Here is a 27,768-nt window from a genome sequence, read left to right as displayed (position 1 = left end):
GGTGTGGTGGCTAACACCTATAATCTCAAAGACTAGAGCCTAAGAGACAGCAACACCATTTCAGCCCAGGAGGCTGCAGTGAGCTATAATTATGTCCCTTTCCAGTCTAGGCAACAGAACCAGACCCTATGTCTTAAAAAAAAATGTCATCATGGAAAGAATAGAAGGAAAAAATAAATAAATAACCTGGACACAACTGATTTCAAAGAGAAACAATTCTGAAATTCTTTAAAAAACAAAAAACAAAACTAATGAATTCTGGGGTCAAAGAAAAAAATATGAAAATATGCAATTTTGAAAACAGTAATGTAAACTGATTACAGGATACTACCAATCCTATTTCAGAAGTAATTATATATAGAAAAATACAAATTGAATAAACTAAAAATCATATCAAGCTTCAAAAAACAATTAATGAAATGAAAAAGAACAAGAAAGGAAATCCATTATAAAAAGAGCACAAAACCATTTTCAATGTTCCTTTTGAAAGGCACCATGTGGGCTCAGAACTGTAATCCCAGCACTTTGAGAGGCTAAGGTGGGAGAACTGCATGAGGCCAGGAGTTCAAGACCAGCCTGGGCAAGAAAGCAAGACCCCTACCTCTACCAAAAAAATTTCTTTTTTAAAAGGCATCCTGGGCCGGGCACGGTGGCTCACGCTGGTAATCCTAGCACTCTGGGAGGCTGAGGCCGGGGGATTGCTCAAGTTCAGGAGTTCGAAACCAACCTGAGCAAGAGCGAGACCCCGTCTCTACTATAAATAGAAATTAATTGGCCAACTAATATATAGAGAAAACATTAGCCAGGCATGGTGGTGCATGCCTGTAGTCCCAGCTACTTGGGAGGCTGAGGCAGGAGGATTGCTAGAGCCCAGGAATTTGAGGTTACTGTGCGCTAGGCTGACGCCACAGACCTCACTCTAGCCTGGCCAACAAAGTGAGACTCTGTCTAAAAAAAATAAATAAAAAATAAAAATAAAAGGCATCCTGCAGTAATGGACTCCATCACTTCTTGCCCACTTCACTTCCCATACCCTACCCCATCGCAGGAAAAGAGAAGAGATTACCCAACTGAATAAGTTAAGTCACTTTCCTCTGCCTGAATATGGATTACAAGTGGAAGCAAACCTCTGATGTCATAAATATAAAATGCACCAACCTTATAAAGAGGAATTTGACAATTCTCATTGTCATCTGAACAATTTAAACAAAAATTAATTATATAGAGTGAAATCAACAGGTCACAATTTAATCATCATATTCAATCATCTTAACACTCATCTGCTCCCAGTGTCCCCCCACTTTTCTCATTACTGTGTGCATCCCTCCCTCATTCGTCCCCTATCTCTCAATCTCACCTTCTTCCTCTAGCTCTTTTTTTTTCCTGTGTTTTCCCCCTGAGTTTCAGCCCCTCTCCTCTTCTGCTTTCTCCCCTTCTTCCTCTCTCTATTCCTTCTCTTCTGCCTGTCCTGCTCCACTCTGGAAACTTGCTTCATCTCCTGTTCCTTTTTCCCCAGTCTTTCCACTGTCCCCACTCTCCATGTATTTATGTCTCTTTCTTCCCTGTCTCTGCTCCCCCTCTGCTCTCCCTGGTAAACTCCCTCTTCCCTGCACAATCCCTCAGTCCCAGGCTCTGCCACCCCCAGGTCCCTACACTTCCTCCCTCCTTGGTTCCCCCTCTGCTCTCCTTGTCACCAGGAGGCCCCTCTTACTGTCCCAGCACCATGCTGCTGTCTCCCCCACTCTCTGTCTGAGGTGCCTGCCCCTTGGCTGCCCCTGTCCTTATTTTGCTGAAATTCATCTCTCGCGATATCAAGCCCTTCTCTGCATTTCTCCAGTTGCTTTTCTGCCCCTGCTACTTTCCCAGATCCTTCTTTCACTCTTACTGTTTCTTTGCAAATCCTTCACCCATCCTGGACTTTGCATTCTGTTTTGCGCATTCTCAGTTTTTCTGTTTCCTCCCAGTCTGTCTCTCCTGATCCCCTGTGCCCACAGTCAAAGGGAGGGGAACGCGGTGAGATGTCCGACTCCAAGAAGGGCGGCATTTCCCAGTGGGCGTCATTTGGGACCAACGACACTGGCTGTCTCCAGAAGGGACCATGGTCACCTCCCCCAACGCGGAATCGGAGGAACGGGTGACTGCTAAGAGTCCTGGGGAGCAGAAGGGCCCGGCCCAAGGAGGAAGGAGGGGTGAGGGGGGTTTGCAGAATCCCCGGACCAGGGAGAGGACAGGGCTTCCCCAGGACTGGGCTGCAGCGCCGCCCCCCAGGGGCCCAGAAGGGCGAGGCTTGGGGACCGGAAGGGCCTGAATCCACCTGAGGGTGAAGCTTTACATGGCTCAGGGGGGCCGAGAGGTCAGTGACGGGTTTCAAGCAGGAAAACGGCGCCAAAGGAGGCGTCTCGCGGCCTGAAGGCAGAAAGACTGGGGACAGGAAAAGCCTCTCAGTGATTTTCTCCAACCGAGGCGACCCCGCACCCGGGGCTACGCCTGATTTACTTAGGGAGAAGGGAATGCTGTGAGGATTTAAGGTCTGTAAGACACCCTAGATCCCAGGTATGGAAGCCCCGGAAGACTGAGAAGCCGAGGTTCAAACTTAACGCAGATAAAAGGAAACTCACGCGCAGCCACGCCACACTCCCTCCACGCGATCCGCTTCCGGGTCCACAGAATGCTGCGCGCGCAGGAGACCCAGGCCTGGGCGGGGCCGGCGAGGGTGTGGGCGGGGCCTGGTGTGCTGTGGGCGGGGCCGGAGTTTTCCTCCGCCTAGCTCTGAGCACTAGCTGTTGCAAGGCTTTGAAAGGTTTGGGGGACCCAACACTAAGGCTGAAGCAACTCAGGGGACTAAGAGCTGGGATCGGTCTGGCGGGATCCGCGTGGGTTGTGATTTCATCCAGGAAAGTTCCTTCCATTCAAATTGATGTTAGCAAATTAAACAGCCCCAGAATTGAGTGCGAAGGGGATACAAGCTAGAATGTGAAATGCAAATCTCTGGGTGGGCAGAATATGCAATTTCATGCTGACGCCCAACAGAACAGAATGGAAATCCTTTCCGTTTATATTCCCCATATACTATGAAGGGAGTCAACCCTGTGCTCAGTTCCAGAGACTTTCATAGGGACAACACCTGAGGTGCAAGGCATGGAAACCTAAATCCAGTAATAAGTTAGGTCGCCAATTGTTGCTTTTAAAAAAGCAATAACTTTTTAAAGTAGATATTAATTAGTTCTTCCTTACACTTGGTACACTTATTATGTTATGCCACTGAAGGTAGGTTAACCTGAAATACTTTTGAGATAAACTTTGTTGACATCACAATATTTATGTCAATAATTTCTAAATATACTGAAATTCAAATTGACTTTACCTGTAATCCTAGCACTCTGGGAGGCTGAGGCAGGTGGATCACTCAAGGTCAGGAGTTCAAAAGCAGCCTGAGCAAGAGCGAGACCCCCGTCTCTACTAAAAATAGAAAGAAATTAATTGGACAACTAAAAATATACAGAAAAAATTAGCCGGGCATGGTGGTGCATGCCTGTAGTCCCAGCTACTTGGGAGGCTGAGGCAGAAGGATCGCCTGAGCCTAGGAGTTTGAGGTTGCTGTGAGCTAGGCTGACGCCATGGCACTCTAGCCAGGGCAACAGTGAGACTCTGTCTCTCTCTCTCTCTCTCTCTCTATATATATATATAATTGACTTTATGTGCATTATGAAAACCTACTTTTCATTTTAAAACGGTAATGTATTTTAGGTCTTTGTTTTATGTTTCTGAATGTTCTGTTACGTATAGATAACATAGGCATTTGTATTTATTTTCCCCTAGAGAATGATTTTGCAATAGTTCTAAGACTATATGGCAGGTAGGCTATTCTCCTTCATAAGAACCCTGAAGAAAGGCAACTTGATTATAAAATATTAAATATCTTCATTTCTACCAGCAATAATTTTATGGCAGCATCTGTGAGTTAACATGTACTGAGAAGTATGTTTTTCTCTAATATCATTATTTGTGGAAATTTTCATTCATGAAGAAATGATAATAAATTTAAATATGACCATGCTGATATAGGAAACTTAGCATATTTAACATTTTATCATCGTGAAATGAGCAGAATGTCCTGGCATGGCACACAGATGAATACAAAAAGATATATCTGCATTTTTTTTTAAAGACTAGTCAAGTGCAGTGCATGTTTTTAAAAGTTGCACTGTCCAGGATAGAATTTGGGATCTTTACAAGTTAGATAATTCTGTATTATGCAATATTGTTAAGTAACTGTGTTGCTAGGACGGAACTTTCAATCTAGACTTCCCTGATCTCACGCAGATAAATGAATTGATTGTGGAGCCTTTGGTTAAACTCAAAACACTAGATGGGAAGGTGAGTATAGCTGAAAGTCTTGAATCCATTTTGCATACAGGAGTTTTGCTGCTTCTAAAAATTTCAAGGAAGCAACATGGACATTCTTATTCATGAGAAATAAAAAGGGATATTTTCTCAGCCACAGAAAAATTTTGATACATGTTCCCTGTAATAGCATTATAAGGCAAACACAAATTACTAAGAATTAAAAAACATTTTCTGGCCAGGCGCGGTGGCTCACACCTGTAATCCTAGCACTCTGGGAGGCCAAGGCCGGCGGATTGCTCAAGGTCAGGAGTTCAAAACCAGCCTAAGCGAGACCCTGTCTCTACCATAAAAATAGAAAGAAATTAATTGGCCAACTAATATATATATATAAAAATCAGCCAGGCATGGTGGCTCGTGCCTGTAGTCCCAGCTACTCGGGAGGCTGAGGCAGGAGGATTGCTTGATCCCAGGAGTTTGAGGTTGCTGTGAGCTAGGCTGACACCACGGCACTCACTCTAGCCTAGGCAAGAAAGGGAGACTCTGTCTCAAAAAAAAAAAAAAAAGTTTTTCTAACTAGTAGCTACTTTCACCTATCGAATATATATTATAGCCTACACCATAAAAAATAGAATGAGCAATTTTTGTTTTGCAAATGTCTTAGAGTCACAAAGAAAATAACTTTTCTTTTATATGAAGGAGTAAATAAGTCTAGGAATCACCAGGTGTGGGGCAGTGGATGAGCACCTGGGACCTACAGGTACTCAGGCAAAATTTTAGCCTAAGATCAGCCTATTCTTGGGAGGAGGGGTTGCTCAGAAGCAAAGTTTGTTCTGATTTTCAATGACCTAGGGCAGTCCAAAGTTTGGGAGCCTGGAAGGAGTGAAACTTAACTAAGGTTTCATTAAGTTAAGCAGCATTGGCCGGGTGTGGTGGCTCACGCCTATAATCTTAGCACTTTGGAAGCCAAAGGTGGAAGAATTCCTCGAGGCCAGGAATTGGAGACCAGCCTGAGCAAAACAAGACCAGGCAGCTACAAAAAAAAAAAAAAAAAAAAAATACAAAAAATAGCTGGGCATGGTAGTAGGAGCCCATGTAGTCCCAGCTATTCCAGAAGTTGAGGCAGGAAGATTGCTTGAGCCCAGGAGTTGGAGGCTGCAGTCTAGCAAGGGTGACAAAGCAAAACCCTAGTTCCAAAAACAAACAAATAAACCCAGCATTGTTCTTATTGATCAGTGGGGACAGACAATTAAAAAATCTTTAATAAGACAAAGGATGGGAATTTGGAGGGCCTTTATCTAGCTTTCTCCTATGTAAATACAGGTGCTATCATTAGACTTAATGTAAGTGCTATGGGGCAGGTGTAGATAATGCCTGTAATCCTAGAACTCTTGGAGGCTGAAGCAGGATGATTGCTTGAGTTCAGGAGTTGGAGACCAGTCTGAGCAAGAGCAAGACTCAGTGGCTACAAAAATAGAAAAGTTAGCTGGGTGTGGTGGTGCGCACCTGTAGTCCCAGCTACTTGGGAGCCTGAGGCAAGAGCATCACCAGGGCCCAGGAGCTTGAGTTTGCAGTGAGCTGTGATGACGCCACTGCACACTAGCCTAGGCAACAGAGTAAGACCCTGTCTCAAAAAAAAAAAGTAGACATGGCACCAAAAGCATGAGTCATGATAGAAAAAAAAATCTATAAACTGGATTTTATGAGATTTAAAACTTTGGTATGTAAAAGAATTTGTTAAGATGATTAAAAAAAAAAAGCCACCAAATAAAAAATATTTGCCTACTATATACCTGGGAAAAAACTTGATATGTGTAATATATACAGAATTCTAGAATGACTTTACAAAAATCAAATTTATCAAATTAAAAAATGGACAAAAATATGAAGAGACTTCTTACTGAAGTAGATATACAGACAGCAAAGAGTCACATGTAAAGACTTCCAATATCACTACCCAAGTGTGAGACTTCAGCATTTTTGCTTTCTCCATGTGAAGCCCTGACTGCCTTTGGAGATGATGGAAAAGGAAGAACTCCCACCAAATATTCTCAAGTGTGTGTGCTGATGCATATTAGGAACCTGTAATTGTTTCTGAGAATTGACAATAGGAACACAGGTTTTCAAAATATTCTCATCTCAGGAAGCATACACTCTCATTGACACTATTGGTAAATTGTTCATTGCAGCTCAATGAGCTGATATTTAAGAATCACAAATAGATCAAGGACTGGATACCTCTTTTGAAAGATTGGATGGTCTTTCTTATATGATTATGTGGTAACGAGTGTTTCTCCAACTAGTTTAAGCATTATTCATAGGAACTACTGACCTATAAAATAAAAGTACAAGCCGGGCGCGGTGGCTCACGCCTGTAATCCTAGCACTCTGGGAGGCTGAGGCGGGCGGATTGCTCGAGGTCAGAAGTTCGAAACCAGCCTGAGCAAGAGCGAGACCCCGTCTCTACTATAAATAGAAAGAAATTAATTGGCCAACTAATATATATATAAAATTAGCCGGGCATGGTGGCGCATGCCTGTAGTCAGTCCCAGCTACTCGGGAGGCTGAGGCAGCAGGATTGCTTGAGCCCAGGAGTTTGAGGCTGCTGTGAGCTAGGCTGACGCCACGGCACTCACTCTAGCCTGGGCAACAAAGCGAGACTCTGTCTCAAAAATAAATAAATAAATAAAGTACAAGGGCTAGGCAAGGTGGTGTGCACCTGTAGTCCCAGTGACTTGGGAAACTGAGGTGAAAGGATCAGTTGAGCCAAGGAATTACAGGTGATAGTGAGCTATGATCAATCAGGCTGCACTTCAGCCTGGGTCACAGAGTGAGACCCTGTCTCAAAATAATAAGAAAAATTATAGTGTAAATATAATAGAAATTTATCAGAATCACAATAATGTATGAAGATAACCCATTTAAAATGACAACAGATACTAACCAAAGAAGTATAGATGTTGAGTAGTTGAAGGACGTAAGTTACTGGCACTGTTACTGTGGAATCACAGTTGAGATTGGTCTTTGCAGCCAGACATGAATTCAAATCCTAACTCAGTCACTGGGATGTGACTAGGTGAGTCTCTTTTGTAAGAGACAGAGTCTCAAACTGTTGCCCAGGCTGTAGTGCAGCAGCATGATCAGAGCTCACTGTCACCTCTGACTCTTGGGCTCCAGTGATCCTGCCTCACGCTACCGATTAGCTAGGACTACAGGCTAGTGTTTTTATTTTTTGTAGAGACAAGGTCTCATTATGTTGCCCAGATATGGGTGAGTCTTTAACCTGCTAATGTCCTAGGTTTCTTCATTGCTGAAATAAGAATATCATCAATACTTATTTCAGAAATAAGATTTTATCAGTTATTAGACATAAAACATTAATAACAGTGATTATTATTCTAAGTGTGATTAATGTAAAGGAAAATACACATGCAAACAAAAGAAATCACTTATTAAAGAAAATCTATTTATTAAGTATTTTTGGATGGCAACAAATATAAGGGGAAAATACCAGGTGTCAGTTTCCTTGGAAAAATGAGCACAAACGTTACATTTTCCTGCAAGATCCTCTGGCTCTGAATAGGAACACCAGGCAGTAGGAAGTGGTAGAATGGCCTCCAGGAATTTGCCAATGGAGATTCTCTCTTTCTCACAAACTCTAGGAGAAGTCTTGGGAACTACCTCCTTCATTAACTATATTTTCAGATATCTGTCCAGATGCTGACTGGACTCCACACACTTCATTTTCAAGCACCTAATACTATATAACTTCTCTATTAAGAGACTTCACCATCTTGTATCACCTTAGTACTTTCACTGAACTAAAGACTCACAGAGACAATTCTGTTTTTGTATTTATAGAGAACCTAGTTTATCCCTGCCATTGTTTTACGTGCATTTTCACTTCACAAAATTTCATCACCAAACAACACACTAATTTATCCAACCCCCGCTACATTTTTCACTGGAGTAAGATAAGGAAGAAATGTATTAAATTTATAATCTGTATTACCATGCATGGAAGAAAAACATCTCCAGCAAAAATCATATACAAAAAGTAATTTTACTACAATTTTAAAAAGACCATAGAGGCCAGATGTGGTGGCTCATGCCTGTAATCCTAGCACTCTGTGAAGCCAAGGCAGAAGGATCACTGGAGGTTAGGAGTTTGAGACCAGCCTGAGCAACAGTGACACCCCATCTCTACTAAAAATAGAAAGAAATTAGTCAGACAACTAAAAACATATAGAAAAAATTAGCTGGGCATGGTGGTGCATGCCTATAGTGGCAGCTACTTGGGAGGCTAAGGCAGGAGGATGGTTTGAACCCAGGAGTTTGAGGTTGCTGTGAGCCAAGCAGACACCATGGTATTCTAGTAGCCCAGGCAACAGAGTGAGACTCTGTCTAAAAAAAAAAAAAAAGAAGAATATATTGCTCAGTATCATAAACTAAAAACCATATGTCCACAGCCTTTGGAAAAATACTCACATGGTGGCAGGTGCCTGTAGTCCTGACTACTTGGGAGCCTGAGGCAGAAGGATTGGTTGAGCCCAAGAGTTTGAGGCTTCGGTGAAGTATGATCACAGCCCTGCACTGCAGCCTGTGAAACAAAGTAAGACCCCATCTTTCATTCTTTTTTTTTTTTTTTTTTTTTTTTGAGACAGAGTCTCGCTTTTTGTTGTCCAGGCTAGAGTGAGTGCCGTGGCGTCAGCCTAGCTCACAGCAACCTCAAACTCCTGGGCTCGAGCGATCCTTCTGCCTCAGCCTCCCGAGTAGCTGGGACTACAGGCATGCGCCACCATGCCCGGCTAATTTTTTTTTTATATATATATCAGTTGGCCAATTAATTTCTTTCTATTTATAGTAGAGACGGGGTCTCGCTCTTGCTCAGGCTGGTTTTGAACTCCTGACCTTGAGCAATCCGCCCGCCTCGGCCTCCCAAGAGCTAGGATTACAGGCGTGAGCCACCGCGCCCGGCCTTTCATTCTTTTTTTTAAACAACTCTTCCAGTAAAATTTCTTAGTCCTGTTCATAAAAATCTTTTCCATAATTTTAATTGAACTAATGTAAAAATATCTTAGGCAATTTAGCTAAACAGGATTCAGAAACATTTCAACAAGAATGTTGTGTAATGAGACCTATGGGCACAGCAGAAAAAGAAATGTATAAGCGATTACTATGAAGAAAATTGGGATCTTCCCAACTTTCTGAACCAAGAATTCAGGAGTTTCAAGAGTAAACATTCAGTGTTGTATTGCAGAGTCAGTGTCCATTGTGAAGTTAGACCACTGACCCCTACTAACCTCTGCACTCCCTCTTCCTGTTCTTTCCAACCTGTCCAGCTGATAGTTCCTGGGTGTGCATTCCTTTGGCAGCAGATGGAAGTTCAAAACACAGGGGTGGGGGGGACTCACACCCAACCCCACCATTTAATGATCATAACATTCCAAGCTAATTACTTATTCCTGTTTTCTCAATCTATTTTTGGACCAGTCTCGGAAGTCTACCCATCTTTCCCCAGGAAGCCACATTATGTAATAAACATTCTCCTAACACTTCAGCATTGGCATCATCATTCTCTATATTCAAACCAAATGGTAAGTGGGGTTCAATCTAGTTCAAGGGGACTGGTCACAAATTGAAATTACCAAAAATATTAGGAGGGTGAATATATAAATCAATAGTTTATCAAAATGAAACAATATTCTCGTTATGTTCATTCTTAAAAGAAATTTCATGAATATCAATGTTTCCAAATGACATCACTGAGCATTCCTAGGACAAAAAAAGAGGTATTTCTATTCTTATACGCCATACTTTCTTTTATTTCCTTATATTTTTCATATTCTTACTATATTTGTATTTTCACTTCATATAAATCAAGATGCATACCATGGGTCTTATTTGGCACACAAAAAGACGCAAGTGGAAATATAAAACAGTGCATGTTCACCAACAGTGATGCAGTTTTTGGGGTTTAAGAGTCTGAAATTGCACATCTATGGGATTTTCATTATACCTGCATCAGTATCCTAAGACATCATGTGGAGAGAATAACTTAAGTGCAATATATGATTCTAGGTTTTTGAAATGACATATTGTGGATTTCCACCAAGAAAATAGTTGTTCCAGATCCTTAAACCTTAAGGACCTAAGGGTGCATTGTTATTTTCTATTATTATGTGTACTACTGAGGTAGGATAACACTATGTTGGTTAAGAATGTGATGAATTCATAGGTATGAAATAACAATACATTTTATAACACATTAGATCTGCAATACATTCTCAAATACATTTCTCAAAGTAGCAGAAAGTTCTAATCTCAGCAGTTAGATGTGAATCCTACTCCAAGAACGCTACTCTGGTTCTTTTGATTAATCTTTCCACCCTGATAACTGTTATTTCTTAATTTTCAAAAATAAGACCAATTTTTCACCAATGGTTGCTATGGAGTACCTATTGCCATTCAATGGCAAAAGTGGCAACCATTTTCCTAGCAGGCTTTCTACCATATAATCGGTCCTTAATAATGTACTTCTCTTTGCACAGAAGCCCCAGTGTCTTAAGGTCGTAATTTGCTTTGTATTATAGTCAGTTGATTGAGCTTTGTCTCCTTTAACCTACACTGCCCGCCTGTTAGGAAAAGAAAACCCTGGACACAATGAGCAAGATGAGTGACATCATACTTTTACATTATTCTCTGCCCCTCCCAAATGCTAATTCAGACGGTACTTAATATTCAAGGGCAGCATCCTTCTTCTTATAGAAACATGGACAGAAATGATCCTCAAACTTAAAGCAGGCCCTGCCATGCAATGGATTCTTTCCACAGACCACAATGAAAGGCTGTGAAAAAGGCATAACAGTACGTTTTCAAAGTTCAAGTTGAAAGTTATGAATAGTAAAGTAACCCTTTCAAGAATATTCAAATGAATAAAATATTGTGTAACTTCAAAGTAATTGGCCATCTGCAAACGTCCTGTCACCTTTGATATATATCATGCCATAAATTTGAACATATTTGGACTTATAATTCTTTTACAGTATGTAATATCAAAGGTTAATCATGAAGAATTAGAGATTGAGTCGTTCCTCATACAAATCCTCACCTACATTTATGGCCCTGGGTAATAGCCTCAACTTATACTTTACTTTTGTTTGCTTTCATCAAAGATGTGTATTGTGATGCCCAGTGGGTTGTGAGACACACAAAAAAGGTTCATCCACATACAATTATGATTTTTCTTGAGCACGGGCTGTCCAGTGTTAATGCTTGAACTCATGACGGGTTTGCTATAGTCTGCATTTGTAAGGATTCTCTTGAGAATGAATTCTCTAACGTCATCCAAGGAGTGAATTGTGACTGAAAACTTTGCCACATTCATTCATATGGATTCTTTCAACTATGAATTCTGTGATGCCTTGCAAGCTTTGATCGTTCACTGAAGAGCTTGCCATAGTCATTACATCTGTATGGTTTCTCTCCAGTATGAATTTATTGATGATTCGCAAGTTGTGAATGTTGAGTGAAAGTCTTGCCACATTCATTACATTTGTAAGGTTTTTCACCGTTGTGAATTCTTTGATGGCATGCAACAGAGCTATTATGCTTGAAGACATTCCCACATTTGTAACATTTATAAGGTTTCTCTCCAGTATGCCTTCTCCTGTGACATGCAAGCTGTGAATGCTGAGAGAAGGCCATGCCACACACATTACATTTGTAAGGTTTTTCTCCAGTATGCCTTCTCCTGTGACGTGCAAGGGATGCATTTTGAGTGAAGACCTTGCCACACTCATTACATTCGTAAGGTTTCTCGCCAGTATGGATTTTCTGATGGGTAGTTTGTACTAAACAAAAACTAAAGGCTTTGCCACACTCATAACACTTGTAAGGTTTCTCTCCACTGTGAATACTTTGATGACTAATAAGGTGTGAATTTCGAGCGAAGGCCTTGCCACATTCATTACATTTGTAAGGTTTTTTTCCAGTATGACTTCTCCTGTGACATACAAGGTTTGAAGTTTGAGTGAAGGCCTTGGCGCATATATTACATTTGTAAGGTTTTTCTCCAGTATGTGTTCTCCTGTGACGTGCAAGGTGTGCATTTCCAGTAAAGACCTTGCCACACTCATTACATTTGTGGGGTTCCTCTCCAGTATGGATTCTCTGATGGGGAGATAAGACTGAACAAAGACTAAAAGCTTTTCCATACTCATAACACTTGTAAGGTTTCTCTCTGTGAACACTGTGATGCCTAACAAGGTGTGCATTTCGAGTGAAGAGCTTGCCACACTCATAACACTTATAAGGTTTCTCACCAGTATGAATTCTTTGATGGTATGCAAGGGAGCCATTTTGCCTGAAGACCTTCTCACATTCGTAACATTCATAAGGTTTTTCACCAGTATGGATTACCTGATGGGGAGTTAGATTTGAATAAACACTAAAGGCTTTACCACACTCATTACACTTATAAGGCTTCTCTCTAGTATGAATTCTCTGATGACATTCAAGATGTAAATTTTCAGTGCACACTTTGCCACATTCAGTACATTTGTAAGGCTTTCCACCATTGTTCACTGTTTATTCTTGTGTGAGTGATGAAGAAAAAATGAAATCATTTTCATATTTTTTAGATATGTGAGTTTTGACACTAGAAGGGATTTGTTGAAGTGGTGAAACTGAGGAACCATGGTTGATAGACTTGACTTGATTACATTCATCAACTTTCCTTTTACTTTGAAATAGCTGCAGTTGAGGCAGCTTAAAATTAATCCAAACTGGCCGGGTGTGGTGTCTCACGCCTATAATCCTAGCACACTGGGAGGCCGAGGCAGGAGGATCGCTCGAGGTCAGGAGTTCGAAACCAGCCTGAGTGAGACCCTGTCTCTACCAAAAATAGAAAGAAATTAATTGGCCAACTAAAACTATATATACAAAAAATTAGCTGGGCATGGTGGCGCATGCCTGTGGTCCCAGCTACTCAGGAGGCTGAGGCAGTAGGATCGCTTAAGCCCAGGAGATTTAGGTTGCTGTGAGCTAGGCTGACACCACGGCACTCACTCTAGCCAGAACAACAAAGTGAGACTCTGTCACAAAAAAAAAAAAAATTAATCCACACTGATTTTTAATAAACTTGCTTCCTACATCCCTTCTATCATATTGATCTCTTCTACCAGTGAGATTTTCTTTCTGAGTCATAAGCACTGCTTTGTTACTTCCTTCATCATCTCCCCATTGACACTCAAAGTCAGGTATATTTTTCTGGACTTCCCTAAAGTAAAAGTCTTCAGTGTCATGGCTCTCGGGTCTTTCCAATGTCACTGTTTGGAATACTTCTCCTGGATTGGTCTTCACATTCGGTGGTATATTTTTTATTACAAATGCAGGAGAGAGATCTACAAGATATAAATAACCGTAAGTTTCCAATTAATTACAGCATGTAAATAAACATTTCACACTGATAAACTTAATATTACACCAAAAGTAATACTGATATTAAACATACTTATGAAACTTCAGAAAGGTAAAATTCAATTTTTTTTTTTTTTTGAGTCAGAGTCTCACTCTATTGCCTGGACTAGAGTTCCATGGCATCAGCCTAGCTCACAGCAACCTCAAACTCTTAGGCTCAAGCAATCCTACTGTCTCAGACTCCCGAGTAGCTGGGACTACAGGCATGCACCACCATGCCCGGCTAATTTTTCTATATATTTTTAGTTGGCCCATTAATTTCCTTCTATTTTTAGTAGAGATGGGGTCTCGCTCTTGCTCAGGCTGGTTTCAAACTCCTGACCTTGAGTGATCCATCCACCTCGGCCTCCCAGAGTGCTAGGATTATAGGCGTGAGCCACCGTGCCAGGCCTAAAATTCAATTTTAGGAACACGAAAGGAATAGTATTGTTTAATAAACAAAAGGTGATTACATGTGATCCAAATTAATATTGTGGAAGTCTAGTTTCAAACCACCTATAACTAAAATACAATGTGCAAACCTATGTTAGCCCTGAAAGGAGTTACCCCAAGATATACACCAATTGACAAAAAACACCTTATGAGATATGGCTATCTCATAATTGAAATGAAAACAAGTTATATTGCATAATACATACTTAAAAACTATCATCTATATATCATAATAAAAGTACCTAGTAAAACATCCTAGTAACCCATCATAAAACAAGCAAAGAATCAGTAACCACATCCATAAAAACTTACAGTCTGTAGAAATGGGAACAATTTTCTCTTAAGAACAAAGCAAGGACATCCATTTTAGAACCAGTACAGAGTACAAGAACTGGAATACGACTTTTCGAAATGTTTATTATATATCAACAAATTATAATTGTATATATTTACAGGGAACAAAGTAATATCATAATATACCTATATAATGTGGAATGATGGAATAAAGCTTATAAACAGTATCCATCACCACAAAAACTTATCAATTACTCCTGCTTTTGAATTGAAACTTTCTACCCACTGACCAATCTATTCTTCATCCTCCAGCCTCTGATAACCAACACTCTACTCCAATTGCATTCCACATATAAATGAAAACATCCAATACTTGTATTTCTGTGTCTGGTTCCTTCAGTTAGCAAAATGTCCTCTATGTTGAGCCACATGTGGGAAACTGAACTTTCTTCTTTTGAAGGCTGAATACTATTCCACTCTGTATTGTAAACTACATTTTCTGTATCTATTCATCTGTTAATGTATACGTAGTTTGACTATATAACTTGGCTGTGTGAATAATGCCACAGTAAACACGAAGTGCAGATATCTTAGACATACAGATATCAAATTCTTTGGATTGAACCCAGAAATGAGATTGTTGGATCATATAGTAATATTAATTTTAGATGAAACTCCATATAGTTTTCCATACTGCCTATACTAATTTACATTCCCACCAACAGTTTAGAAGGGTTCCCTTTTCTCCATATCCTCACCAACACTTCTCATCAATAGCCATTATGATAGGTGTGCAGTGGAATCTCCTTGTGGTTTAAATTTATATTTTCATAATGACTACTAATGTTGAGTCATTTTTTTTGTTTGTTTTTTCTTTTAGACAGTCTCACTTTGTTGCCCAGGCTAGAGTGAGTGCCATGGCATCAGCCTAGCTCACAGCAACCTCAAACTCCTGGGCTCAAGCAATCCTGCTGCCTCAGCCTCCCAAGTTGCTGGGACTACAGGCATGTGTCACCATACCTGGCTAATTTTTTCTATATATATTAGTTAGCCAATTAATTTCTTTCTATTTATAGTAGAGACGAGGTCTCGCTCTTGCTCAGGCTGGTTTACAGCTCCTGACCTCGAGCAATCTGCACGCCTCGGCCTCCCAGAGTGCTAGGATTACAGATGTGAGCCACCGAGCGCAGCCTTGAGTCTTTTTAATATATCTATTGTTGATATATGTATGTAGTCTGTCAAGAAATGTCTATTAAGGTCCTTTGATCATCTTTTAATTGGATTATTTCTTTTTTTTTTTTTTTTTTTTTAAGTGATGGAAGCGTTTAGTCCGTTTAATGGCTACCAGACAGCTCTGGGCAGCTGCAGAGAAGTATGACTGAGAAAAGGCACCAAACACCAGCAACTATTTGGACCCCAGTGAGAACCAGTCACGACTCCCTCAAGACATATCCCACTTTTCCCCTGCATACACAGACGACATCAGTAACCAGAGTAAAGTCGGCCTGAGACACGAATATTTTTTCTGGCTCAAGGGCTAAAGCCAGATAAAGTTCCTCCCTCTGCCGTGTCAGAAGGAGGGTCTTCCAGTCACTGAGTGGGTGTTTTGAGTTTCCACATGGTCCTGCCGGGCAGCATGTGACTGCTAACTCCACGTCACCACACCTGGCACACCCGGATCACCTCCTTCAAGGCCTTCACCCCCTCCATGCTCTTGTCCTTCATGGCCATGGCTAGCAGGACTGCTCTGTGTCCAGCTTCTTGAGACACAAACGCTACCAGGTTCTTTGCAAAGACGTGGATGAGAGGCTCATCCTGCCCGAGAAGGACTTTTGTAGTAAGCACCGGCTTGCTGATGTCGCTGGCCACATTGCTAGGCTCCAGGGAGACCAGGGTACCCATCTTCCCAAATTGGGTCACCACCACCAGGATGTGACTGCTGAAGGCTGTGCAAACCACCTGGGTGGGGACCCCCCACACCACTTCAGTTTTCTGCTTCGAGGTCACCAATGGTTTGCTTTCGATGGCTGAGTCTCTTTAACAGTAGCCGCTGGCTCGGGCTGCCCCGCTCAGAAGCCCGCCGCCCGCGTCCTGCTGCATCAGGGTTGGGGAGTCTGCTGGTACTGCGCAGACGAGCAGCACCCATTAAGGGCGAGGGAAACCCGCACACTGCTGATCCCAGCCATGAAACCCGCTCTGGATTATTTCTTTTGATGCCATTGAGTTGTTTCAGTTTCTTACACATTTTGGATATTAATTTCCTACCAGATGTATGGCTTGGAAATATTTTCTCACAATGCAAAGTTTCTCTTAATTATTTCCTTTGCTAGGAAGAAACAGTTTGGTTTGGTGCAATCTCACTTGTCTATATTTGCTTCTGTTGCCTGAGCTTTGGGGATCAGATCTAAAAAAATGACTGCTCAGACCAATGTCATGTAGGTTTTTCCCTGTGATTTCTTCTAGTAGTTGATTTTTACACAAGGGCTGTGGGAAAGTATCCAGCTATTGTTAATACTATTTTTCATATGACATGGCTGGATACTTTCTGGACAACCCTTGTATATGATTAGAGATAAGGGTCCAGTTTTATTCTTCCATATGTAGAATCACTTTTGTAGCATTATATATTGAGACACTGTCTTTTTTCACTTTGTGTTCTTGGCACCTTTGTCAAAAATCCATTGACCATATATGTATTGGTTCATTTCTCTTCTCTATTCTACTTCATTAATCAATGTGTCTATTTTTAGGCTACTACAATCCTGTTTTAATTGCCATACTTTTGTAATATAGTTTGAAATCAGGTAGTATGATAACTCTAACTTTGTTCTTTATGGTCAAACTTGCCTTGAATATATGAACTGCTGATTAAATAAATTTTTTAAAAGTTCATTTATAATACATAAAACTAGGCCGGGTGCAGTGGCTCATGCCTATAATCCTAGCACTCTGGGAGGCCAAGGCAGGTGGATTGCTCAAGGTCAGGAGTTCTAAACCACCCTAATCAAGAGCAAAACCCGTCTCTACTATAAATAGAAAGAAATTAATTGGCCAACTAAAAATATATAGAAAAAATTAGCTAGGCATGGTGGCGCACGCCTGCAGTCCCAGCTACTCAGGAGGCTGTGGCAGGAGGATCTCTTGAGCCCAGGAATTTGAGGTTGCTGTGAGCTATGCTGATGCCACGGCACTCTAGCCCCGGCCACAAAGTGAGACTCTGTCTCAAAAAACTAAAAAAAAATTTTTAATACATAAAACTATACAAGATGAAACCTGTACTGGCTTAAACAAATCATGGTAGAATTAAAATACAGAGACATCATTTAACTTCATAAGCTCCCTCAAGAAGATGTTTCAAAACCATGCCTGTTACAGGTATGAACCAATGACAAAATGACAGTTTTTGTTGTTGAAAATTAATAGTGACACATACAAGGGATGAAAAATGTGGCAGGAACAACAGTTTATGCATGAGGCAGTGATCTTAAACAATGTTCTCCCTAAAAGAAATTCCTACAACACTGACTGCTGGCTCAAAGGAGATGATCATTAGTATATGTGATCAGCATTGTCGCAGTGACACTTTTGTGATGCTTTTCAAAAAGTAGAAAAACAATAGGAAACACTTATCAGTCATACTCTCCTGATACTTTTTATCTCAGGATCATGGGCCAACTCTACTCAGTGGCTTCAAAGGGCATCTCCGAATGTAGCAGGATAATATTCAATCACATTAGTTAAAGTGTTCTCCTTCATCAATTTTATGTTATGCCATAAACTCACTCCATGGGACACTCTACAAGAAGTTATGCATAACCTAAGGCTGGATTATCCCAACAAGTCAACCCTGAGGCTATCATCTCAGTGAAGCAATGCAGGGGTTAACAAGAGACTCACAAGAGAAACTGCAAAGATACATGAGGGAAGATCCTGACTTCTACAGGAATGTGCATGTTACAAGCAAGTTTTAGAAAGAAAATCATATAAACTAAGAGAGTACAAAATGAGGCAGAGCCAAGGCTCTCTACATTCCCTGAGTAGTAACAGCAGTGGAAAAGAGAAAAATACAATGCATGGGCATCAGATTTTGTGGCATCTTGAGAATGGACTCCATGCTCTGCCAATAGAGCCCACACAACGAGACTGAAAGAATAGGATTTACACCTATGTAGGACTGGAGACCAAAGAGAGGATGTTTCTATTGACTTTTTTTCCTGCTGAGTGACAATCTCAGAATATCCAACTCACTCCCCTGTCATACAAACCCGTGAAGTGTGGCAAAAATGGCTGAGGGATCTATCTCACCAGGCAGGAAGGGCTTTAAAAAGCTCCAAGAAGTTTCTGGAAACCTACATGTGAAGGAAGACCAGACAAGGTTTCCCATCTCCTGACTGGGTTTTCGAAGCACATGAAATGGGATGGAACATGGAGAGGTCCAGCCGTCAGGACTATGAAGGCCACAGATGTGATTGATATGGACTGAGAACTTAGCATCAGATGAAATCAACTATAGAAGGAAAGACCAAGGTGGAAAGCAACTCTTCTGAAACAGCCTTTCCTGTGCAACTCAGTGTCAACAACAAAAGAGTTCATGAAGTCAGCTAACACAGTGTTGTCTACCATGATAAGGACTTTCCATTTGTTTCTGTTTTGAGTTGAAGTACCACCAGAGGGTACAAGGATGAAGTGTTACATATCTGAGAAACAGAGTGAGAAGTGAAGGAAAAGTAAAATTTCCTTTCAGAGCTCATAGGGCATAAACTTTTGTTTTCCCATAGATCCCAGAGATTTGCATAGAGTTTCCAAAACACTACTTAATGAACAGCTTTTTCTCTATCCATCTGAGCACTTACTTGTGATCATACCTTTGATCCATTTCCACCCATTTGATTTTCTTGATATTTGCACTTGGCTCTCCATAGTCCAGGGTTCTTTCCCTTGTTCCAACATGGAGATAATACTCAGGTCAAAATGAGAAATTCCTGCTTATAGAAAGAAAGGAATATAAGGTACCATGGCTTTTCCAGTATCCCAGCCCTATGTTTAGGTAAGGAGAAAGGAAATTCCAGATGGATATGTAAATATATAACAAAATCCCATGATCAGCTGGGCATGGTGGCTCAAGCCTGTAATCTTAGCACTCTGGGAGGCCAAGGTGGGAGGATCACTGAAAGTCAGGAGTCTGAAACCAGTCTGAGCAAGAGCGAGACCCCCGTCTCTACTAAAAATAGAAAGAAATTAATTGGCCAACTAAAAATATACAGAAAAAATTAGCTGGGCACAGTGGTGTGTACCTGTAATCCCAGCTCCTCCAGAGGCTGAGTCAGAAGGATTGCTTTCTGCCAGGAGTTTGAGGTTGCTGTGAGCTAGGCTGATTCCAGAGCGCTCTAGTGGGGGCAAGTGTGAGACTCTGTCGGAAAAAAAAAAAAATCCATCCTCTGAATGCCTCCTTTTGAATGCTTTGGGAATATTGTAACATGTAGACATTTAGTTGTCTTTGAAGAACCAATGAATCAAAGCACAAGAGTAAAACACAGGAAATTGATATTTTAAACATCTGCCCCAAAGTTGACACATACATAAGCTCTGGAATCATCCAATGATATATCATGAAAGGGAAGAACATCTGAAGAAAGGGGGCAGTTAAAGTCCAGATACCCCATTTTAAAGCTTTTCATTTCTGAATCAAAAGAGCTTCAATCTCAGTCAAGCAATGCAGGGGCTAACAAGAGACTCACAAGAGAAAATGCAAAGATACACAAGAGGATATTCTGACTTTTGAAAGAAAGTTATTCTCACCCAGGGAGAACAGGTTCCTGTAGTTCTCCAACATCACGTCCCTGTATAAAGCCCTCTGAGCAGGGTCTAAGCATTTCCACTCCTCTGGAGAGAATTCTATGGCCACATCCCTGAAGGTCACCTGTCCCTAAAATGAAAAATTCACCAAGAGGCTATTAGGAGAGTTCTAATGTTCACATAATATAAGGAGAGAACTCTAACAATAGATTTGATTAACGTTAATTGGCCGACAGATCCACCTTGTGATACTGTGAAATATTAATATATGTGGTCGTCTACTCCCTCCTGAAATACAACTCACTTGAAATCTCTGGAGGGACAGTATCTTTTTGTATGTTAATGAGATAAGCGGTGGCCAGAGGCCCCTACATAGCTTCAGGCTGGGGGCTGGTCACTGGAAATACCCAGGATGGATTATAGGGTCAGAACTTTTAGTTCCAGCCCCCAACATCCCATGAGAGGAGAAGGGCTGGAGGTTCACTTTATCACCAATGTTCAGTGATATACACAATCATGCTCATGTAGTCATGTCTCCACAAAAACCCAAAAGGACAGTGTTCAGAGTACCTTCTAGATAGGTGAACAGGTAAAGGTTCCCAGAAAGTGATGCTTGTAAAGATGGCATGGAAGCTCTGAGCCCCTTCCTTCCACACCTTGCCTAATACATCCCTTCCATCTGGCTGTTAATCTACACACTTTGGAATATCTTTTATAATATTTTTTCAGGCTTCAGTAAAACCTCTGATATTAATTTAAGGATATAGAGTTCTGCCTCTTACACTCATAAATTGTGGTAACAATTTAGATAAGGAAGTTGACTGCAGAAAGAATATTATTTGTAAAGAGAAATAAATAAGAAACTCTTGGGTGATACCATTTTCCCTGCAGCCTACTGTGCCTACTATGTTGAAAACCTTTGTTCTCAAAGCAGTATATTGATGAGATAATAGTAGTTCCCAGGGAAACTTTAATGTAATCTCTTAACCCTTTTAAAATGGATTGTACACAGTGGCGTCTTCTCCTAGGCTCCAAGTTGAGTACTCTCCCATCATTTTAATACTATTTTAGGCCATTCCTATGACAATTATACCAACGAGTTTCCTCAAACAACCCAAGCTCATCAACAGCTCCTTCTCTATGTGCACTTCAGGCTGATGTCTTCACGGAGAGTGAGGCTCTCCCCTCTTACCTTGAAGACTTGGTGGAATAGAGGAGCACAATTCGGGAGCTAACTGCGAGCTAGTGTTTCAGAACTAGATCAAGAAAAGGATGCCCACTGTCACCACTTCCATTCATCATAGTGCTGGAAGTCCTAGCCATAGCAATCAGGCAAGAGAAGGAATCGAACGGTGTCCAAATGGGGAAAAAGGAGGTCAAACTATCACTCTTTACTTTACTGATATGATCTTATATCTAGAAAACCCAAAGGATTCTGCCAAGAGACTCTGGGAATTGATAAATAAATTCAGTAAAGTCTCAGGTTACAAAATCAATATACACAAATCAGTAGTATCTCTATACACCAACAACAATCAAGCTGAGAATCAAATCAAAGAATCAATACCTTTCACAACAGCAACGAAGAAAATAAAATACCCAGGAATATATGTAACCAAGGATGTGAAAGATCTCTACAAGGAGAACTATGAATCACTGGGGAAGGAAATTGCAGAGGACAGAAACAAATGGAAATACATATCATGCTCATGGATAGGCAGAATCAACATTGTTGAAATGTCCATACTACCCAAAGTGATGTACAGATTCAATGCAACCTCCATCAAAATACCAAGGTCATTTTTCACAGATCTAGAAAAAATCCTTCTACACTTTGTATGGAACTGGAAAAGAGCTTCAATAGCTAAAGCAACCTTAAGCAAAAGGAACAAATCAGGAGGCATCACTTTACCAGACTTCAAGCAATACTACAAGGCCACAGTAACCAAAACAGCATGGTATTGGCAAAAAAATAGGGACACAGACCAATGTAACAGAACAGAGAACCCAGATATAAAGCCCTCCACACAGACCAATGTAACAGAACAGAAAACCCACATATAAAACCCACCATATATAACCATCTGATCTTTAACAAAGCAGATAATACTATATTGGGGAAAAGAATCCGTGTTCAATAAATTGTGCTGGGAAAATTGGACAGCCACATGTGGAAGATTGAAACAGGATCTTTACCTCTCACCACTCACATAAATCAATTCCTGATGTGTTGGGGGCTGATTCTGGTGTTATATCTTATAATAATCATTCACTACACTCTGTAATGTACGTGTGCTGCCTGACGCAGCAGTAGTCAGCATTTTCTTCAGACATGGTTGCTGCCTTGTGACTTGATAAGAGGCCTGAGATGTTGCACATAAGCAAATGCTCCCAACTCCCACACGGACGGCCCCTGTGGTTGGAGTCTGGAGGCCATGAGAACAAGAACAAGAACTCTCCCAACTACTGGCCCCCGATTGATGGTTGTTAGTCAATGATGCGTAAGACTCCCCATGGGGGGGTCGACCTAAAACAGGCACCACCGTGGAGGCCAGGGAGGAGCCGCCACCTGGGATTGAGACCAAGAAGCACTTCAAATGGCTGCATTGTTTTATGTTGCCTATCTCGGCCTTGGCTTTTGAGCTCTGTCCAGCACCTTAACTTTAGTAACCATTTTGAGGTCTGAGGCCATGGGAAATTGTTTCCTTTTGATACAACTCCGGAATTGGCTGATATTGCTGCTATGCTCAGATGCTCAGGTACAAGGAACTAACCTTGGGCCTGGGGGGTATAAAAATAAAGCGACCGACGCATTGGTCACTTGAGTCATTGTCATGTCCATGTGTGTCTGTGTTGTTATTTTGTGTTCTGTGTCATCCTACGTCCTGTAATCGGGCCACGTCACTGATGGATAACAGACTTAAACCCAAGACATGAATGAAACTATAAGAATGCTAGAAGAAAATGTTGGAAAAACTCTTCTAGATATTGGCCTAGGCAAAGAATTTAGAAGACAAACCCCAACTGCAATTACAGCAAGAACAAAAATTAATAAACAGGATTTGATGAAATTAAAAAGCTTCTGCACAGCCAAGGAAATAATCAATAGAGCGAATAGACAACCTACAGAATGGGAGAAAATATTTGCATGCTATAATCTGATAAAGGGCTAATGACTAGAAATTCCAAAGAACTCAAGCAAACCAGCAAGAAAAAAAATCAAACAACCCCATTAAAAACAGGGCAAAAGACATGAACAGAGCTTTTATTTTATTTTTTCAGACAGTCTCACTTTGTTGCCCCGGCTAGAGTGCCATTGACTCAGCCTAGCACACAGCAACCTCAAACTCCTGGGCTCAAGCGATACTTCTGCAGCCTCCCGAGTAGCTGGGACTACAGGCATGTGCCACCATGTCCAGCTAATTTTTTCTATTTTAGTAGAGACAGGGTCTCACTCTTGTTCAGGCTGGTCTTGAACTCCTGAGCTCAAATGATCCACCAGCCTCAGCCTCCCAGAGTGCTAGGATCACAGGCGTGAGCCACCGCACCCGTCCTGAACAGAGCTTTTAGATAGACACTAGACTAATGGCCAATACACATATGAGAAAATGCTCAATGTCTCTAATTATCAGGGAAATGCATATCAAAACCATAATGAGATATCACCTGACTCCAGTGAGAATGGCTTCTATCAAAATGTCCCAAAACAATACATGCTGGTGTGGATGCAGAGAGAAAGGAACAGTTACACACTGTTTGTGGGACTGCAAAGCAGTACAGCCTCTATGCAAATTAGTATGCAGATACCTCAACGAACTAAAAGTAGACTTATCATCTGATCTATCAATTCCACTACTGGGTATTTCCCCAAAGGACAAAATGTCCTTTTATTAAAAAGACACTTGATTGGAAACTGTGATGAGGAACTAAAAAAAAAAAAAAATAGGAAAAAAGACACTTGCACTCAGGTGTTTATTTCAGCACAATTCACATTCGCAAAGATGTGGAATCAACCTAAGCATACGTTAATTCATGAGTGGATTAATAAAATGTGGTATATGCATACCATGGAGTACTACTCAGCCATAATAAAAAGATGAATTAATACCCTTTGTAATAACCCGGACAAGCTAGAGATCATTCTCCTACGTGAAACAGCACAAGAATGAAAAAACAAACACCACATGTAATCACTGTTAAATTGGAACTAACCAATCAGCACTCAAGTGCATATATGGAAGTAAACCTAAAGGAAATCAAGCAGGTGAAAGGGGGGACAAGGGAATGGGTGAAATCACACCTAATGGATACAATGTACACTGTCTGAGTGATGTACACTCTTATAACTTTGACTCAAGCTGTACAAAAGCAATCTATGTAACCAAAACACCTGTATCCCCATAATATTCTGAAATAAAAAATTTTTAAAAAGTGGTACAACATAAAAAAATATAGGAACCTGAACTCTAATGCCTATTAAATACATATATTCAAAACTATAGATACAATTTTTCTATGCAGTTAAATTTAGATATGTAGGCATTACCAAAAGCCCAATGGAGTTTATTATAATAGTTTATTCTTGTAATAAAATCATAAAATGAGAAATGGAAATTTTCAGTATCATATATTAATTTAACAAATTTAGATTAGGCCAGTGCAGTGGCTCACATCTATAATCCCAGCACTTTGGGAGGCCAAGGTGGGAGGACAGCTTAAAGCCAGGAGGTCGAGCCCAGTCTGGCAACATAGTAAGAACCTGCCTCTACCAAAAAACTAAAAATTAGCCAGCTTTGGTGGTGCACACCTGTAGTCCCAGTTACTTGGGAGGCTGAGGCAGGCGGACTGCTTAAAGCCCAGGAGTTGGAGGCTGCAGTGAGCTCTGATCATACCTCTGTACTCGAGCCTAGGCAACAAAGTAAGACCCGGTGTCTTAAAAAAATAATAAAAAAACAGATATAGATTTATAAAATATGTATTACAATATTATGTGCCCTGAAATAATTATTAGATAGTTAAAAATCAGGCCAAAAAATAAATATGGGGAAAAACCCTAACGTTAAGCACGGATACTTCACCAAATATCATGATCACCAGTAAGCACTGGATGCATCTCCTTTAATTAATACGGAGAAAAGTGGGCTAGCCACGGCTCTAGACAAACACACTGTCCTTTATATCCGAGCAGGGACCAATAAAGAGGAAGATAGTGAAAAAAAAAAGGGGGGGGTGAGTGGGGAAGAGAGTAAAGAACTAGATTTGTTGGCCGGGTGCGGTGGCTCACGCTTGTAATCCTAGCACTCTGGGAGGCCGAGGCGGGCGGATTGCTCAAGGTCAGGAGTTCAAAACCAGCCTGAGCGAGACCCCGTCTCTACTATAAAAAATAGAAAGAAATTAATTGGCCAACTAATATATATATATATATATATAATATATATATATTATATATATATATATAAAATTAGCCGGGCATGGTGGCTTGTGCCTGTAGTCTCAGCAACTCGGGAGGCTGAGGCAGTAGGATTGCTTAAGCCCAGGAGTTTGAGGTTGCTGTGAGCTAGGCTGACGCCATGGCACTCACTCTAACCTAGGCAAGAAAGCGAGACTCTGTCTCAAAAAAAAAAAAAAAAAAAAAAAACTAGATTTGTTAAAATTAACAGATGACATGACTGCAACCTAGAAAAAGAATGATGTTTAAGTATAAAAACTAATACCATACTCTGGTTTCTCTTCAGATCGTATAAATCTTTCGCCTTTTACTAAAGATTTCCGTGGAGAGGAACAATTCTGAGTCTTAACCCAATTTTTTGAGGCCTTGCGCTTGCAGGGCTACTTAAAAAAAAAAAAAAAAAAAAATAACAAAAAAAAAAAGAAAAAAAAAAAAAAAAAAAAAAAAAAAAAAAAACTAATACCAATATACTGAAAACCATATTCTTTCCTTAGCAGCTCTCATTAAACAGACACATACACATGGTACATCTGATATTTCCACTAGCAAATATATCATGGCCCCAATTAAAATATATTTCCAGGCTTATGTAAGGAAATTATAAAAGTGTATTCATGTGGTGACATCAGTAAGACAGAGGAATAGCAAATCCCAAACATGGAGACACACAGATAACAACACACAGAGCAACTGCCTACGTGAGAAGTTGAGAAATCACTTAAGAAGTTGGAACCCCCTAATGGATGCCTAACAGGAACACTTGAGACACTTTGCCAGAGACACTACCCTGCCATGATGTGGCAACATTTTGAAGAACCCCCTAACTACTGATTTCTTGTGGAGGAGGAAAAATATGGGAACATCCATCCAAATTCTGATTTTCAGGGGACTACTGGAGGGACAAGTTTCTATCTTGGGTAAATATAATCACTGAAAGTAAAAACACACTGGGTCAGGGACCCATTGAAAACAAAGGCCATCAATGTAATCAATTACTGCAGGAACAGGGGTAGAATAGGGGAAGACCCAGACCACAGTTTGCTAGAGCACCAGGGAGGCTGCAGACTACCAGGCAGACAACAGGAGAGCTTCTGAGTAGAAAATGGTTCAAATGGCAAAATCTGTTCAGTTGGATTATAACCAAAAGGCTAGAGAAGACACATCCTCACAGAGTCTTGAGAGGTCTCCAGAATCTCTGGTCAGGCTACATGAAGAGTGTCCTCCCTGCATGAAGGGAAACAAAAAACCGGAAATGAGTGCCTGATCTGTGAAATGCTGAAGTCCCAACAGGAGATAACAACATATATAAAATACAAAAAAAAAAATAACCCATACCTAGGACCAAATTAAATCAACACAAACTGACACTAAAAATATGAAGATTTTCTGAATTACAATGCAAAGAATTCAAAGTAAGAGTCGCAAGGATATTCAACAAATTAAGAGACCACATGTGGACCTTCAGAACATCAGAAAAACAATGTATAATATGAACAAAATGAGATTATGAACAGAACTAGAACTATAAGAAACAGAAGAGAAATTGTTGAGCTGAAAAATATAACAATAACTGAATTGAAAAACACACTAGTGGGCATCAAAAGCTGATTTGACCAGGTAGAAGAAATAAACGGTAAACAAAGCAGCAAAAGAAAAAAACAGAATGAAGAAAAATGAAAACAGCCTAAGGGAATTAGGGAACACCATCACACGCATCACCTGCATGTCATAGTTAGAAGAAAGTGTAAAGACAATTATGGTCAAGAATATGCCAACAAATTAGATAAACTAGAAGAAATTGATCAATCTGTAGAAATACACACAACCTACTGAGTAAAAAAAATCTACACACACCTATAAGTAGTGAGATTAATCAAAATCTCCCATCCAAGAGCCTACATATAGATGCAAAATTCATAATTACCATATAATTCTATCAAACTTTTAATAAAAAATTAACACCAATCCTTCTC

At 40.6% G+C, this 27,768-nt stretch overlaps 1 protein-coding gene, 1 non-coding gene and 1 pseudogene across 2 annotated transcripts in view; 1 reads left to right on the top strand and 2 right to left on the bottom strand.

Moving 5' to 3' along the window:
- The window catches only part of LOC105859976 (uncharacterized), a 62,333-nt gene that overhangs the window by 26,351 nt on the left and 8,214 nt on the right, over positions 1–27,768 (bottom strand). Inside the window, 7 exon segments of the mRNA XM_075998985.1 lie at positions 1,908–2,406; positions 11,748–12,929; positions 13,041–13,098; positions 13,393–13,748; positions 19,404–19,532; positions 19,845–19,960; positions 20,289–20,476. Coding sequence (XP_075855100.1) covers positions 1,908–2,406; positions 11,748–12,929; positions 13,041–13,098; positions 13,393–13,748; positions 19,404–19,532; positions 19,845–19,960; positions 20,289–20,476 — 2,528 coding nt within the window.
- Positions 15,872–16,736, bottom strand: LOC105859965 (proteasome assembly chaperone 3 pseudogene; annotated as a pseudogene).
- Positions 26,062–26,177, top strand: LOC142865775 (U5 spliceosomal RNA). The gene has a single exon (XR_012915903.1). It is a non-coding gene; the product is annotated as a U5 spliceosomal RNA (small nuclear RNA).

The sequence above is a fragment of the Microcebus murinus genome, chromosome 32 (assembly GCF_040939455.1).
Source record: "Microcebus murinus isolate Inina chromosome 32, M.murinus_Inina_mat1.0, whole genome shotgun sequence".
Taxonomy (NCBI): Eukaryota; Metazoa; Chordata; class Mammalia; order Primates; family Cheirogaleidae; genus Microcebus; species Microcebus murinus.
The sequence above is the reverse complement of the archived record's forward strand: the minus strand, read 5'-3'. Positions and strand labels throughout refer to the sequence as shown.